We start from the raw sequence: 14,714 nt of genomic DNA, 5'->3' as shown, positions 1-14,714 counted from the left end.
GTTGCAAATTGACACAACACCGTTTCAGTGCAATGACCTCCGCATAACGGAGCTAATCAAGGTCTCAGTTATGGTGAGATAAACAAGAAAAGGAGCAAATTGCCACAACTGCAGCAGGACCGATGTTTTATTACTGTTTATTCTATACTTTGTGTTTACATAAGTGCTTAAAATGGGTTGGACTTTGATAGGAACGTATGAGTGGCCTTCACAGGTACACATCCAGGTGTTGTTCTTCATCATAACGTCAGCGTCAACACATTGCGTACAGTATCAGAGTTCATGTGGCTACTACACCTTTATATCTTACTTCTTCTTGCCGCTCTTCTGAGCTTTGTCGAGACCTTGGATGTACTTACGGGGAATTTGATAACGATCTGAAATTGAGGATAGGAAAGATTTAACAAACGGAATGTATTTGTACAGACAAAGAGGTAAATCAAATCAAAGTAGAAGCATTAACTTTCAAACCTAAAAGCAAATTGCCAACTTGTTGAATCTGGTTGCCTTGGATCTGGACCAAGACTCTGTCCTTGGCGCCCGGCACAGGCTGCAAGACGGAGCTGGCCTGAACTCTGCGTTGCAAGGCAACAGCCACAACTGCAGGGTCCAAACCGTACACCTCCAGGTTCTTTATCAGAGTCACCTACATGGGAATGTCACAGGAAGGCAGGAGGGTGAACAGCTGACAACACCAGACAGTGAACCTGATCAATAGCAACATGGTGCTTATACAATCAAAGGTATTTGCCATAATCACCTTCTTGTTAGAGCCTCTAGAAGCCACAGAGATGTCGATGGGCTCGATGTGGCCTTTCTTCACTACGGATGCTTGTCCAGGGAACACCACCTGGTAACACTCCTGCATTTTGCTTTGTGTCCTTTTAAAAATGAGGATGCATAAGACACAATATACATGAAACATTTGCATATTATTGTGTAAATGACCTCAAAAAATAAACTAAATAAACCAATACCTGCTAAAGAGCTCATCCCACTTGAGACAGGCCACCTCCTGGTACTCTGACTTCTCCAGCAGGCAGTCACATAGTGTGGGGTTGATGGTTACATAACTGGAAAGGGAAAAAGCCGCAAATTGCAATTAAAAGTATTCTAACAGGATAAACAGATAAGATCAATTCTTATATGTTAGGGGAGAGAAGTTAGAAGTGTTTTTTCTTTTTTTTTCTCCTTAACATTCTTACTTTTGATTTTTTTCATTCACCAGCTCATTTTTCCTGACGTACTCTGTAATTAAACTTCTCACATCAGCGGGCTGGAGTACGGCTCCTTTCCTGTAGGCAGGTGGGTGAGAATAAATGTACAGGAGTAAGGACAGAAGCAGAGGTGGAGAAAGCAAAGAAATTAGCTACGTCTGAATTTATCCCCTACTGAAGCGGCAAAACAAGGCGATCAAAGGCTGAGCAGTTGTGAAAACTGTATATCAAGACTTTGTTGCATTTTGAAGTCCATTTACAGATTAAGACAAACGGACAACCTTTTCATAAGAGTTATGATTCAGTCAGTGTTTTTTCTGGAATATTATCTATTGCTATCTGAGCTTCAGTCAAGTTTAGTTGGAGGGTTGTTTTTCAACTCCCTGCTGTTTTAGTTACTCCAGACACACAAACACCTGGAAGGGTGGAGGTTTAGCTTCAGGAACACACACCGACACACACCGACACACACACACACACACACACACACACACACACACACACACACACCTCTTATTGGCGTCCAGGAAAAGAGGTTCGAGCCGAGCGGGGATAGTATACAGTGTTGTGATCTCAGGTGGCTGGTAAGGATGAGCGTCGTCCTCCTGCTCCACTGGCGACGCCTCGGCATTTGCCTCCTCGGGGACAATGAAAGAACGCAGTCTGCAAGGAGTGAACGTGCTCATCAACATGAAAGTAGATCAGCCTGAATCTGGACAGGTTGTAAGCAGGAGTGTGACTCACTCTCGGTTTTTCCAGTCCACCTCCACGATGCTCTCCACGCCCTTGGTCAGCTCTTTCACTCGCACCAGGTGATGTTGCTGCTGCATGGCCTGTAGAAACTTGGAGAGCTGTCGACAAAAACCCTTGAGTAAACATTGAGGAATATAGCTTGAAATGGTGCCTGTTAAACGTCTGCGGACTGAGAATACCTTTTTATAGCTCGACTTCTTGATATCAAGCTGCTTTCCATTTGGACTGAAAAAGAGGACATGTTTTAGAGCTCGACATAAAACCTATGTAACGCTTCGCAGATGAACTGTACTTTACCAGCATGAGAACATATGGTTGCGGAGAAATGTGCTGGTCAGCAGAGGGAGCTCTGACTTCTTGATTTTGCTCTTGAGAGCGTGGAGAAAACACTGCAGCAGCAGGGCGTCCATCATCTCTGTGGAATCAGGGTATGACCTTGGTCACATCTTTGCTCCTCTAAGCTTTGTTACATGAAAACTCTCCCCGGGTAGGTAACAAAGCCTAAATGTGTGTGGGGGGAAACTGACTGCAATGTCAAAATCTCAATCATTTTCTTCACATCAGGGATGAAACTACAGGCAAATTATGAAAGACTGTGGTAGCTGTGAGCCCTAATCAAGGCAGCTCATCTAGTATTTCCATAGTTATTTATCAGGCTTAGAACTTATCAGTCAACTTCTGAAACTGGCTTTAAACATTAGAGTCAGATCCATAGACCATCACAAATGTTGGAGATGGGACTACGTGTAGTACCTTGTGGAGATTTCTGATCCTCCTCCTCTTCCTCGTTGCCTTGCTCCTCCTTCTCTTCTTCCCGCTCAGTCAGATTTAGTTCCTCGACACCGGCACAGACCTCATCTGTGGCCTTTTCACAGAGATGCTCCTCCTGCTCCTCCTGCGCACATTCCTCCTCCACCTCCTCGTCCTGGTCGTCTGACTCCTCGTCCTCTCCAGCCAACACTGAGCCTTCACACTCAGGAAAAGACGGAGGACCAGACTTATCTCCCGACGCCCTGAAAGTAAAGGGAGGTCAAAAACTGTGAATTATGTAAGAATTCCATATCACTAGTTTCACACCACACGGCCGGCTCCAAGGTCTGACGCACAACATGAGGCTGATGAAACCACTAACCAGAGATGATCCATGTATGAGTGCAGAACATACACGCCTCTCCCTTTCATGCCCAAACTGTACATCTCAGCGGTGGACGCTGCCGCTGTGCCGACTGCAACAGGTGCTCTGGAATCAAACAGGGGAGAGCCGTCACACTTCTGGCGAGGATGGTGGAGAAACTTCTAAAGGATTTCTAAAAACCCACCTATTGTTCACCAGTATAACGGAACAGCAGCCTCCCTGTGTCACTTCTGGCAGACCGCTGGAAGGCACCACAACACCTGGCAGCATGAGATCTGTGGAGAACTCACCGTCACTTCTTTTAAAAGCACATATTTCAACACACACGCAGGATTCAGTAAAGTCGGGGAACGGGTGCAGGTTCATAAGACGCATCTTCAAAAACAGCAACATACCTGCGCCACCAATCAGCTTCTGAAGCACTGGAGGCCATGTCGCGAATGCTGGGAGGACATCAGGGCAGCGCCAGAGCAAATACACTGAAAAAAACAACAACAATCAAGCACAAAGTCAAAGAACGTCACTGTTGTAGCCTCTGAATTTGATCTAAGTGGGGAATTTTTTACCTGTGGGATAAAGTCGTTTATCCAACTCAAAGAAAAGTGGATTTTTCTGAAGAACATAGAGCGTCATTGAATCTCCTTTGTGTGCATAAATCTTCACTACATTTAACTCCTCTTTGCTGGGGAGCAGCTGGGACAACTGCTCAGCAGACAGTGAAGGGAAGGCAGTGGCTATGTCAGCTCGCAGCTTTCTCCTTAGGGGAGGAGACAACAGGTTTACATTAGATGACAAATAAAACAGGCACAGACAGGTTGACATGATTGAACTCTTCGAATGCATTAGTCTCCTGTTATTTAGTATAGTTTGATTTTGTCCCGTTTACTCGACGAGCAGTCTGCTAGTTTCCACCTGTTGTTGTGACCTCAACTGTAATGGTTGCACAGCCCCTGGATGTGAATGACGTAGACCTACTTTGTAAGCGTATGTGCTTTTTGTCCCGACACTAACGCAAACACATAATGACATTACAGAATAGACATGTGTTGTGCGGATAAAGAGGAGACATTAGCAGCCAGCCGAGCTCACCTGTCCGAGCCTTTCATCACCGTGTTGGATTTGACGCGGAACGGTTTGGCAAACATCCTCACACCGAGTACACAGGAAGATTTATCACGTCGTACAACTCTTAAGGATAACGCAGCAGCACCAAAGCAACCACTTTCAGGCACGGAAATGTTTTTTATTCTTATTTTTGCTCTCAAACTCCGGGTCCCCAAACTGTATGAAAGTCCGTCACATATTTACGTCCGACGGACAACCGTGGCACAAACGTGGAAAGCGATAGTTCCGGGCAGCAAATTTAGACATACTTACCGTTATTTTACTGCCTCTTCTGTCAAAATGTAACTGGTGTAATTCTTCTATTGTCATTAAATTAAAGATATAAATTGAACATTAATCAATATTAAATAATGTTACCATATACGATGTGTCCCTGTGCAACCAGTACAAACAGTAGTTTCTTCCTACAATATTTGATGCAAATCCAACAACAGAGGCCCTGTTTCACATTTTCCCAAAACAATGGTGTCATTTGTTAAGATAAAAGGCAACAACACTGTCATTAGTATGCAAATTATTCACTTTATTTTATATACACTGATATACATGTTTCTGAGCTGAATTGTTGCTCCTTTGTAGCCTGCTTGTTTGGATAACACGCTCATTTTAACATTCACAAAGTTACATTTACTGCATCTGTTGACTTGAATAGTCTTTACAGTTCCACCTTTCACTGAGCCAAATAGGATAAATTTACACACAGTACAACAATGTGACCACATGAAAATAAGTGAAATAAACCAATAAGCTATATAAAATTCAAAGGTTGTTGAGTGTTTGTCTGTATGTGTGTGTGTGTATTTGGCAGAGGAGGCACATACTGCATATTGGAGTAGACAGAATACTCATTCATAACTCGAAGAAGAAGAAGAAGAAGAAGTAGGAGGAGGAAGAAAATGTAGAATGATTGGTGAAACAGATGTTTTCACATTTAACTGAGATATTGGCAAAATTGTGGCCATGAATCACAGAAAGTAGGATCTGTAACTTATTTTCTTCAGGTTGTAGCCAAAACGTGAGATAGCAATCAGATCCAGGTTCCACTAGGATGTTTTCCAATGGCTGCATCCATTAGCTGTCATAGAATGACAAAGAGAAAAGTAGAAAAGCAGATATTTGGAGTGGGGAGGAAAGGAAATAAGTAAAGGTAAGGTTACATTCTAACACACCCTTCTGCTTACTTTTGCATAATGTTCCTCCAGGAAACCTTCATCCTGTCCCCACTGAGGTCAATGGATGCTTCTAAACATATGTCAATTTAACCTTTGATGCAACCCTTAAATCTCTAAATTCAGTGAGAGAATGAGAAAGGGAAGAAGAAAAATGAGTTGGCATTTAACTTCCTCAGCCTGTGTTCACTCACGGCAGCTACACTAAAACTTAAACAATTGCAAATACAGACATAGTGTTCATGTATACTTATCTCTTAATGTTTTCATGCAGCATATTTGTACTTTAATGTACCAGTGTACATGTTTGGAACTTGGGAGGTGTGGGTTCAAATTTTTGCTTCTCCATGCTACTCTTGCTGTTAAACATAAGAAGAAGAAACAAGACAGAAAATGTATTTGTGAAATTCCATGCAATCACATGCAGTCACATACAATCACACAATTTGAAACAACATATGTAACATAACACATACTGGAGCAGTTTGGGGATTTGGTGCCCTGCCCAAGGGCGCCTCGGCAGTGCCCCAGAGGTTAACTGGCAACTCTGCGGCTGCCAGTCCACTTTCCTGGTCCATACGGGGACTGGAATCAGGTCCAATCAGGGTACTTGAACCAGCGACCCTCTGGGTCCCAAGCGAAGTCCCCTTTGAACTGACCTAGTTTCACCACATGTCAAACATTCAATTAAAGATTTTCAAAAACAAAGAGTATTGACTGTCGAAGTTTCTCGCGTTGATATTTGATTCAAGAACATTCTAAAAAGTGAAATGTGAAGCTTTAGGTGTGTGTAGACCTGAGATGAGGGACTCGCCCCCCCCCCCCCCCCCCCCCCCCCCCGCTCCTGCCAGATGAGGCGCTGCTTCATTTGTAGCCCGGAAGTTTGGCACTTTATTTTTCCCCCCCATTGAGTAATGATCACATCAGCCATAGACAAGCTTTAGTGCAGGTGCCATCAAAATACTAAAACGTTAACTTCGACATGTTCTTCACGAGCACAGGGGTCGAGTAAATACACTCCGCTTTCCGAGAGAGATTCGCGGACATAACGGACTTCCGAGACCCGGTACCGGCTGGTTCTGTTTTGCGGACCAGAGCGAGGACAGCCATAACTTAGCTCCCTCGGCTAGCGGCTAGGCTAACAACAGGCACACAAGGACAACATGAGTTCAACCAGCTAGCGAGTGAATTATCTTCTACTTGTAAAAAAGGCAAAGTTTAGACTCTTGCCAGGTTATTGTCTCTTCTGTCTCAAGCCAGCAGGAGTCAGAATGTTTTCGAACCAGAACCAGCCGGCTTTCCCGAGCCAGCAGCCGAACCTGAACTCAGCTCCCTTCCCACAGTTTCTGGTAAACTCCTACAACAATCCTCTCCAAATTAAAAAGAACGCCATCACCGACGATTACAGGGTGACGAGTCAGGTGCTCGGCATGGGGATAAACGGAAAAGTGTTGGAGATATTCCATAAAGAGAGTGGAGACAAATATGCATTGAAGGTAAATATGTCCTAGAAAATTATGTGTGACTGAATGATACAATACTTTAATTTAGGAAAAGTATTTGGAGATATGTTGTGTGAAAAGAGGAAACTGGCATTGTAATGTATTGATTTCATTATGGTTGGTTGACTGTGGCATTGTGGGTAAGGGCTTCTTCCTTTTAACATGTTCTGTGTGTTCTTGTTGAGGATGTGTCTGAATTTCTCAGAGGGAAGTGGCTATTTCCTGGTTATGTCAGTTTTTAGAAGAAATTGTGTCGTATGTTATGCGACCAACACAGATTGTATGGAATGGTATCATGAAAAAACAAGAGTTTATAGTATTTTCACTGAGATCCCATGGATAAGGTTGAGAAACAAGGCAGCCACATTCTAATGTTGTATTGACATTCAGAGTTTGAAGTTTGACTCTGATGCGATGGAACATAATTGCACATATGTGGTCGGTGTGCTAGTTTCTCTGCTGCGCTGACCTGGATTTATGTCTGTGGCTTGTAAACGAAATGACGATTGACGATTATATCAAACCAATGAAACTATAAAGGCACACAGTGGAGAATTGGAAGACTCCCAACAACAGTGCAAGTACCTGTCTATGTGCTCCCAAACTCACAGCGTCTCCGTGTCCCAGGATGCGAATGGCCGACTTGTTTGGGATCTCTTGCAGCATCAGTCTGAGCTCTCGGTTGACCTGCTTGAGCCTTCTTGTACCCCTTTCTCCATCTCTTCCGTCCTCTCTTTTCTCCAGCTGTATCAAACAAACAACTCCCTCCAAACCCGGCAGTCTACACCAGCAACCCTGAAAGGAATCATATGGTGGCCGCACGTTGTATGATGGAGTGTGAAAACGCTACTACTTTGGTGTCTAATAATTTGAAGGCCTTGTGAGGAACTTGTGTAGCAAGTGATGACCTGCGTTAATTTCCTCTGTACAGGTTTTCAATAGTAAGTGGGTTATATTTCTGTTCTTGTTTTTCTTGAGTAAAGAAACCCCACCATCGTGTTAAGGTTTGAACCTTGAATCCCGTTCAGTCCTAATTTGAAGTTTAACAGATGGAACATAATTGCACATATGTGGTCGGTGTGCTCGTTTTTGATTTGATTTCTGAAGGTCTACTTTATGTACTCTTTCTTTCCTACCCTGAGCACAGTCAATGTTGACATAAATGAATATGGACGCCGTCCTGTTATTACCTCAGTGTGCTTCACTGGGGTCAATTAGTCAACCTTGAGGCATGTGTGATGTAAACCCATCTAGGGACCACCGGCTCCGGTTGGTGCATTTGGAGTGACAGGCAGCCTTTAGATTTAGAGTGCTATCTGAGAGCAGAGGAGGTGGAGAGACACTGTTACAGTACAACAGTGTTTGATGGCGTTTATATTTTGTTAGGGTTAATTCTCTGTCCGGAATTTGATATTTTGGAATTTGGTTATTATTGGTATTATGCCATATTAAGTAAGTTTGGCAATCCTACTATATGCTGTCTGTTTTGAAAGAAGCCTGTTGTCTTCTCCTGTGTAAATGACGGCAACAGAACGAGAGAGGGCAACATGCCTGTGTCTAAAAGTAGCCGCCTGCGAAGGCCAGAAATGACTGAGAGATTATCCAGTCTGGATGGATATAGTGGGACAAGTTGTCATGCGGACGGCACGACCTCAGTTTTTATTGATGTGTGTATGTACGTCAGAACATTTCTCTGTTGGTGTTCCTCGTGTCGTACTGGCTTTGATCCAGTACTCATGCCTCATATGGAACTCGCACAATAACTATGTCTTGCTGTTTTTATAGAATTTGTAAAAACAAAACGAGACAAAAAATGTCATTACCAGGATATTCATTTCTTTAAGGTTTAGACTTGTATTGAACCAGAGTTTGTACTAAGACCAATTTTAGTATTGCTATCAGCTGATGTTTATCCTAGCAATATATCAGGCACTGGTACAGGTTTCAAGAAGCCATGTTGGACCAACCTGATTCATTCATTAACATACTTGCAGTAATGTAATCCCAGCTCTGTAATAGTATCACTGTTGTTTACTGGCCTAACATTAGGCTGCCAGAGTTTTCCCAATCAGCCCGTGGCCTCACCCTCCCCCACCCCGACTCCACCCCGGCCTGAGAGGGGTGCAGACGGGAATGAGCATGGTGCTCAACCCTGAAGGAATCAATTCTGAGAAATGTCTCAATGGTTTCTCTATACGAATGAATGAATGAATGAATGAAGAAGTTCCAAACAATTTGAGTTTCAGCTAAAGCTCAAATCCTTTGAAGCTGACTTTTGTTAATAATAGCCGCAAAGTTATTAAGCAGAGACAGAGCTAAATCTGTCTGAAAATGCCATAAAGCCACATACCGAACAACTGGCTCTCAGGCAAACACAGTAAGTCCTGTCTGAAAACGGGTTGGACCGGGAGAAGCAGCAGAACTCCCTGAACGTAGAGAAGTATTATGGTCCTAAGTAAAAAAAGTTGAGTTGGAAAAAATAGACTTTACAGATAAAACCTACAGCAGCTTTACATGAATATACACTATGAAAATAAACCTAACTTGTCCTGTTACTGTTTCAGATGCTGCAGGAATGTCCAAAAGCCAGACGGGAGGTGGAGCTCCACTGGAGGTCGTCACCTTGCCCCCACATTGTGCGCATCGTAGAGGTTTACGAGAACCTCTATCAGGGCAGGAAGTGCCTCCTCATTGTGATGGAGTGGTATGTTTTTAGTTTTGTTTTTTTCTACAGCTGTTTTCTCTCCTGTAGTGCATCACTTGCTGTCTGTACTGGTTGAGTCAGCTCGTGCTTTGATGCACACCAAATGAGGCACATGGTTCTCCGACCACTTCAGGGAAGACAATAATGTAAACCAGGCAGAGGCTTTCTATTCTAGGATATAATGAGATACCTGATATCCTTGGGCTCCTTGTGCATTATGCAGACGTATGCCTGAACATTATGCCTCTTTTTTTCAGCATGGACGGAGGCGAACTGTTCAGTCACATCCAAGACAGAGGGAATCATGCATTTACAGAAAGAGGTAAACAGACCTGCCATTTCTTTGAAATCTACACGTTCATCTGTATATTCCTACTGTATCCATACTGTAAGTCCAACTTGTTTTGACGTGTGCCTCTACTTCTCATTTAATCCAGAGGCCTCTAACATCATGAAAAGTATAGGAGAAGCCATACATTACCTGCATGCCATCAACATCGCTCACAGAGACATCAAGGTAAAACCTCAACAGAAATCTGATTAAAACACTCATCATTATCAATAATCATGGTATGCATCATGGAATTTAAATACTTAATAATGGTTACTTTGAACAGCAGATAAAATGTATTGCTGGCAGCGGTAGGCAGGATAAGCTCTGGTCAACAAAGCTAACCTGCAGTGTGAAACAAAACCCCTTCAGCAACAACTGAACAATGGTGGACAAATACTAGAATGAAAGAACACTATACTTGGAGCGCTCTTAATCCGTAAAATCGTCGAATAAATGCACTGTTTAGCTCCTGCTTCGCTTTTACTGGCACCTCCGTCAGTGATTAATGCCCCCCATTTCACGCCACATGGCAAATGTAGAGGAAAAGGTAAGAAAAGAGATGTATAACAAAATCCACGTGTATGTAATGAACAAACGTCAAATTGTATACATCTGAGAGTAATCAAGGAACAAATAAGCTGCTGATAAAGGCGAGTGGAACCATCCGTTGTGGCGTTCTTCCTGGACATTTTTTGTGGCATCTTGCTTTGGTTCCCGAGCACGTCTTATTTTTCTATGTTTGCTGGAGCATAACGGCAAATCTCAGCTTTGACTTGAAGTAGATGAGGGCCTCAGCTCAGGTTTTTTGCTGAGGGAAATATTGTATAAATATATTGACATGTGATGAAGTGTTGTAGATGCCCATTATTCATTGAATCCTGTTCTCTGTACTGTTTTGTCTAAAAGCTCAATCACCGTTCTTGTTGTCTTTCAGCCAGAGAACCTGCTGTACACCTCCAAAAGGCAAGATGCTCTCCTCAAGTTGACTGATTTTGGCTTTGCTAAAGAAATCACCACATTAAACTCTTTGGCGACACCATGCTACACCCCGTACTATGTTGGTAAGAACACACCACACACCAAAGTGACACCTTTTCAAAGAGTACATCAGAAAGATCACAGGGGGGCCAGAACAGCTTTGATCGCAATTGGGAAGCTCACAGATCAGGCTGAGCGGATCAACTCAGCAGTGAGAAGCATGTGTTCATGTTTGATTAGTTTTCAAAATTATTTTAGGATTAAAAAGACAGCTTTGTGTCTATTTTCCTTTTCAGTCACAAAAGTTGCCTCCTAATGACAGACATTTAGAATGACCACTTAGTCACGTCCCTGCTGAGCTTACACTGACCTCTGCCCTGTGTTGCGTGATTTTGCTGAGGGGAATTCCAACTTTATAAAAAAGTGAGCTTCCTGTGGAAAGTTGCTAGACTGCTGTGGTTTATGAGTGGTCACATCCTGTGCACTGATCAGAACATCCTACACAGGATAATTACCTATATGTGCCGAGCTCTTTCTCTGTAACAAATTCTCTAATTGAATATGTGAGATGATGTGATAACAGTGATGCTCTGTCCCCTGACAGCGCCAGAAGTCCTTGGTCCAGAGAAGTACGACAGATCCTGTGACATGTGGTCCCTGGGTGTCATCATGTATATTCTGTAAGTAGAACAGTGCATGATGTGTCATCACTTTGCAGTATTGTTACTGCCGAAGTGATTCATGTTCTCATCAAGCATTTTTCTCTCTTACAGACTTTGTGGATATCCTCCATTTTACTCCAACCACGGCCTGGCAATTTCCCCCGGGATGAAACGGCGGATCCGCAATGGGCAGTACGAATTTCCCAACCCAGAGTGGTCTGATGTTCCTGAGGAAGGTGAGACGGAGGCATGAGATATAGGATGAAAGAGGAGGTTTTGAGCCTCTGAATAAGCATTTCAAAGGATCAACTTTCCTTAAATGTTAATTCACCTGATGCAAGTCAAAGATCCAATCCTGCAGGGATATGCACTGCACCGCCAATCTTTGAACCATTTATCAGCATTCTCCAATGATTGTCCAATATGGATCTGTAAATAGGCAATAAGCAGGATATACTACAGAAGACTCATAACCCCACGACACAGTGTTGAACCAGTCGGTCTGCAAACTGAATCATTGTGATTCCCCATGGTCACATATTTCCGGCAGATCATTCTTTCTTTCTCATTCTATCTCTCCAATCATTTTATTGAATAATCATGTATGAACCTTTTTCAGCTAAACAACTGATCTGCCACCTCCTGAAAACCGAGCCCACCCAGAGAATGAGCATCACAGAGTTCATGAACCATCCCTGGATTAATGTGAGCCTGCTTCAGCCTCCACCACCCTCTGGTTTTTGAAAGCTGTTTGCGAGACGTGATAACACTCACTCATTCCATTTCATATCTGCAGCAGTCCATGGAGGTCCCGCAAACTCCTCTTCACACCAGCCGCGTGCTGCAGGAGGAACAAGATGTCTGGGAGGAGGTGAAGGTCAGTGAGTTGGCGTGCATTAAGTTGCCAATGAGCAATGAAATCCTTGCATCTTCCTTCCCTCTTGTTTGTGTTTGACACAAGTGCTCCTTTGTTGCTTTTAGGAGGAAATGACGAGTGCCCTGCAAACGATGAGAGTGGACTATGAGCAAATCAAAATCAAAACTATCGAAGACTCGACTAATCCTCTACTCATGAAGAGACGAAAGAAGGTTAAAAATACGACGCCGCAGCTACCAGGCACAAAAGGGGAAGATTTGTTTTAAAATAGATTCTCACTTTCACACAAAGAGAATCAAAGAGATTCACAGCCGCCAATAAGACATGAAGGAAAATCACAGATTATCACGCTGCTTTTGAGGCAGTTGATTAAAAAACATTTATTTACTTCTGTTATCCTCAGATGTTTTTATTTCAGATGAAATTAAAACATGAGTTATGTGGATTTGTCACCATAGTAATAAAATATTCATAAGGATGCAGCTTCTTTGGTGGCTGCTCTTCACTTTCTGATCCAGTGGCACTGTAACTAATTTAGCATCAAACAAAGATCTGTTTTTTGTTTTTTTGTTTTTTTTTTATCATGGCTGGCACATGTTTTCCTCATGGTATTCGATTATACACACAACACAATGTGGTAACTGCCGGCCTGTAAACATAATGAAACATATCCAGGCTTTTCGGTAGTCGTAGCACTTTGAAAACCTCTCCATGCACTGAAATGTATTCTGTATGTGTACTGAGGCATATTCATAAATCATCTCAATACATAACAAAATCTACTCTGTATATTCGCATGTCATGTTTTTTTGTTTTTATCTTGGTGATGTACATATTTTGTCACACATCACAAGCATTGTTCTTCTGCGTTGAGTGCGTTTTCTTTTCATCTACTCTCGGTTTACTTTGCGGTTCTTCTGCCGCTGAATGTCTTTTCTGGAATGTTTGGTTGAATTGTCATTTTTCCAACATGCCTAGCTCCGTAGTCATCGTTGTATGTACTCCGTTGGACACAGACCTTTTGCCTTCAGGGTGTTGGGGAGTCTGCCAGCATCCCTCAAGTCTATTGAACGACTTACTGGAAACCACAAACTTTGAGTTTTCCTCGACTCAGAAGCTTTTGTTGCCACGTTGCACCATCTAAAACATTTTACGCTGCTCCCATAAACTCGGCACCCCTGCAGAGTGGCAATAACTGCTCTCGCTGTGCCTCAGACTTTTTGTATATCTGACAAAACTGTCTTTATGTGCTTCTGTAGCATTCACTTTATCCAAAGGAGTAATAGAGAAGTAGTACTAAGAAGTCTTGTGATGTGAATGACAGAAGTTTGGAGAGAAGGATCTATTTTAGATGAAAGGAGCAGTGATAATGTACAGTATAAAATGTTGCACCTTACTAATATCCTGTCTGTTTAAACCGCTTCAGAATAAAACTATCCATATTCATTTTTATGTTTTGTTGGTGTGTTCTTTGAACACTCAACACATTACTCACTATTATCTTTTGAAATCAAATACATCTTCCATGCAGATTTTCCAAGCTCAGTTGAGTACTGTCAGACCCTGCAGCTGAATCCAATCAAATCTGACAAATTCCACATTATTCTATGAGACGTGGACACAGAATAAAATAAACAAAGATCCAGTGATACCTTCATACAGTGAGAGAAGCTCAGCCCACATTTCATTGATCAGTTGATTCAATACAGGTTTTTTTAAGAGTTGCATTATCTAGATTGAGATGATTGGTTGCCCTGCTTTTGTACAATAACATTTGATTCTGTTCTCTCTTCACTGTAGTAGTATTCCTCTAAATATAGTCAAGTCAAGTCAGTTTGACCACATATTCAGATGCAACCCTGAACGTGCATGCAAGCATATTTTATCATTGCATTTCCTCTATCACTATTTCTTTGAATGTGTTTATGAAGGTGGAGGTGGGTTCATGCTTCATGTTTGCAGCACACAATTTTTACTAAATGATAGGCATAATTACTGTACTTAATGGACAGTTGTTTACCAAATGTTAACGTGAAGGACCTTGTGATTAGGAATATGTTAATGGACTTGATTCTGCTGCTCATTTGGTCCTAGTTTGTGACCAGAGATAGATTTTATCGGACAAGTCCCATCTGTGTATCCTCAGATTGCCTCTGGTGTTTGATAAAATTAAATTATTTGATGATTATGGACTCTTACTGAATGACCTCCATTTTCACATCAGCACGTTGTGGTTTTCTTCCTCAAAGGAGGTCAGG

At 42.5% G+C, this 14,714-nt stretch overlaps 2 protein-coding genes across 3 annotated transcripts; one reads left to right on the top strand and one right to left on the bottom strand.

The window, feature by feature from the left end:
• Window positions 1–120: 120 nt before the first annotated feature.
• On the bottom strand, window positions 121–4,412 carry eif2d (eukaryotic translation initiation factor 2D). The gene is made up of 15 exons (XM_076166097.1): window positions 4,195–4,412; window positions 3,672–3,862; window positions 3,501–3,584; window positions 3,290–3,380; window positions 3,103–3,210; window positions 2,724–2,983; window positions 2,268–2,385; window positions 2,150–2,195; window positions 1,962–2,068; window positions 1,728–1,880; window positions 1,206–1,295; window positions 978–1,073; window positions 761–881; window positions 472–646; window positions 121–377 (listed from the first exon to the last, which is right to left on the bottom strand). The coding sequence occupies exons 1-15, from the start codon at window positions 4,248–4,250 to the stop codon at window positions 307–309; spliced, it is 1,767 nt and encodes a 588-aa protein (XP_076022212.1). The 5' UTR covers window positions 4,251–4,412; the 3' UTR covers window positions 121–306.
• A 1,888-nt stretch (window positions 4,413–6,300) lies between these two features.
• On the top strand, window positions 6,301–13,906 carry LOC143013393 (MAP kinase-activated protein kinase 2-like). Of its 2 annotated transcripts, none has more exons than XM_076167002.1 (10): window positions 6,301–6,895; window positions 9,466–9,605; window positions 9,863–9,927; window positions 10,043–10,122; window positions 10,874–11,000; window positions 11,522–11,597; window positions 11,691–11,815; window positions 12,199–12,284; window positions 12,379–12,456; window positions 12,561–13,906. In XM_076167002.1, exons 1-10 carry the CDS (start codon window positions 6,671–6,673, stop codon window positions 12,720–12,722), a joined length of 1,164 nt encoding a protein of 387 aa, XP_076023117.1. In that variant the 5' UTR covers window positions 6,301–6,670; the 3' UTR covers window positions 12,723–13,906. The 2 variants fall into 2 exon arrangements, with proteins under 2 accessions (XP_076023117.1, XP_076023116.1); XM_076167001.1 differs by having other exon boundaries at window positions 12,376–12,456.
• The last annotated feature ends 808 nt before the right edge of the window (window positions 13,907–14,714 follow it).

Source organism: Genypterus blacodes, unplaced genomic scaffold (assembly GCF_046128005.1).
Source record: "Genypterus blacodes isolate CSIRO-AG114 ecotype Tasmania unplaced genomic scaffold, CSIRO-AGI_Gbla_v1 ptg000156l_1, whole genome shotgun sequence".
Taxonomy (NCBI): domain Eukaryota; kingdom Metazoa; phylum Chordata; class Actinopteri; order Ophidiiformes; family Ophidiidae; genus Genypterus; species Genypterus blacodes.
The sequence above is the reverse complement of the archived record's forward strand: the minus strand, read 5'-3'. Positions and strand labels throughout refer to the sequence as shown.

Excerpts from the sequence above, each read along its gene's own strand:
- LOC143013393 (XM_076167001.1), top strand. The coding sequence starts at position 6,671 with ATGTTTTCGAACCAGAACCAGCCGGCTTTCCCGAGCCAGCAGCCGAAC. Across the intron at positions 6,896-9,465 it reads GAGACAAATATGCATTGAAG|ATGCTGCAGGAATGTCCAAA; the intron begins GTAAATATGTCC and ends TTACTGTTTCAG. Across the intron at positions 9,928-10,042 it reads TCATGCATTTACAGAAAGAG|AGGCCTCTAACATCATGAAA; the intron begins GTAAACAGACCT and ends CATTTAATCCAG.
- eif2d (XM_076166097.1), bottom strand. The coding sequence starts at position 4,250 with ATGTTTGCCAAACCGTTCCGCGTCAAATCCAACACGGTGATGAAAGGC. Across the intron at positions 2,196-2,267 it reads AACCATATGTTCTCATGCTG|TCCAAATGGAAAGCAGCTTG; the intron begins GTAAAGTACAGT and ends CCTCTTTTTCAG. Across the intron at positions 2,069-2,149 it reads AGAAGTCGAGCTATAAAAAG|CTCTCCAAGTTTCTACAGGC; the intron begins GTATTCTCAGTC and ends TTTTGTCGACAG.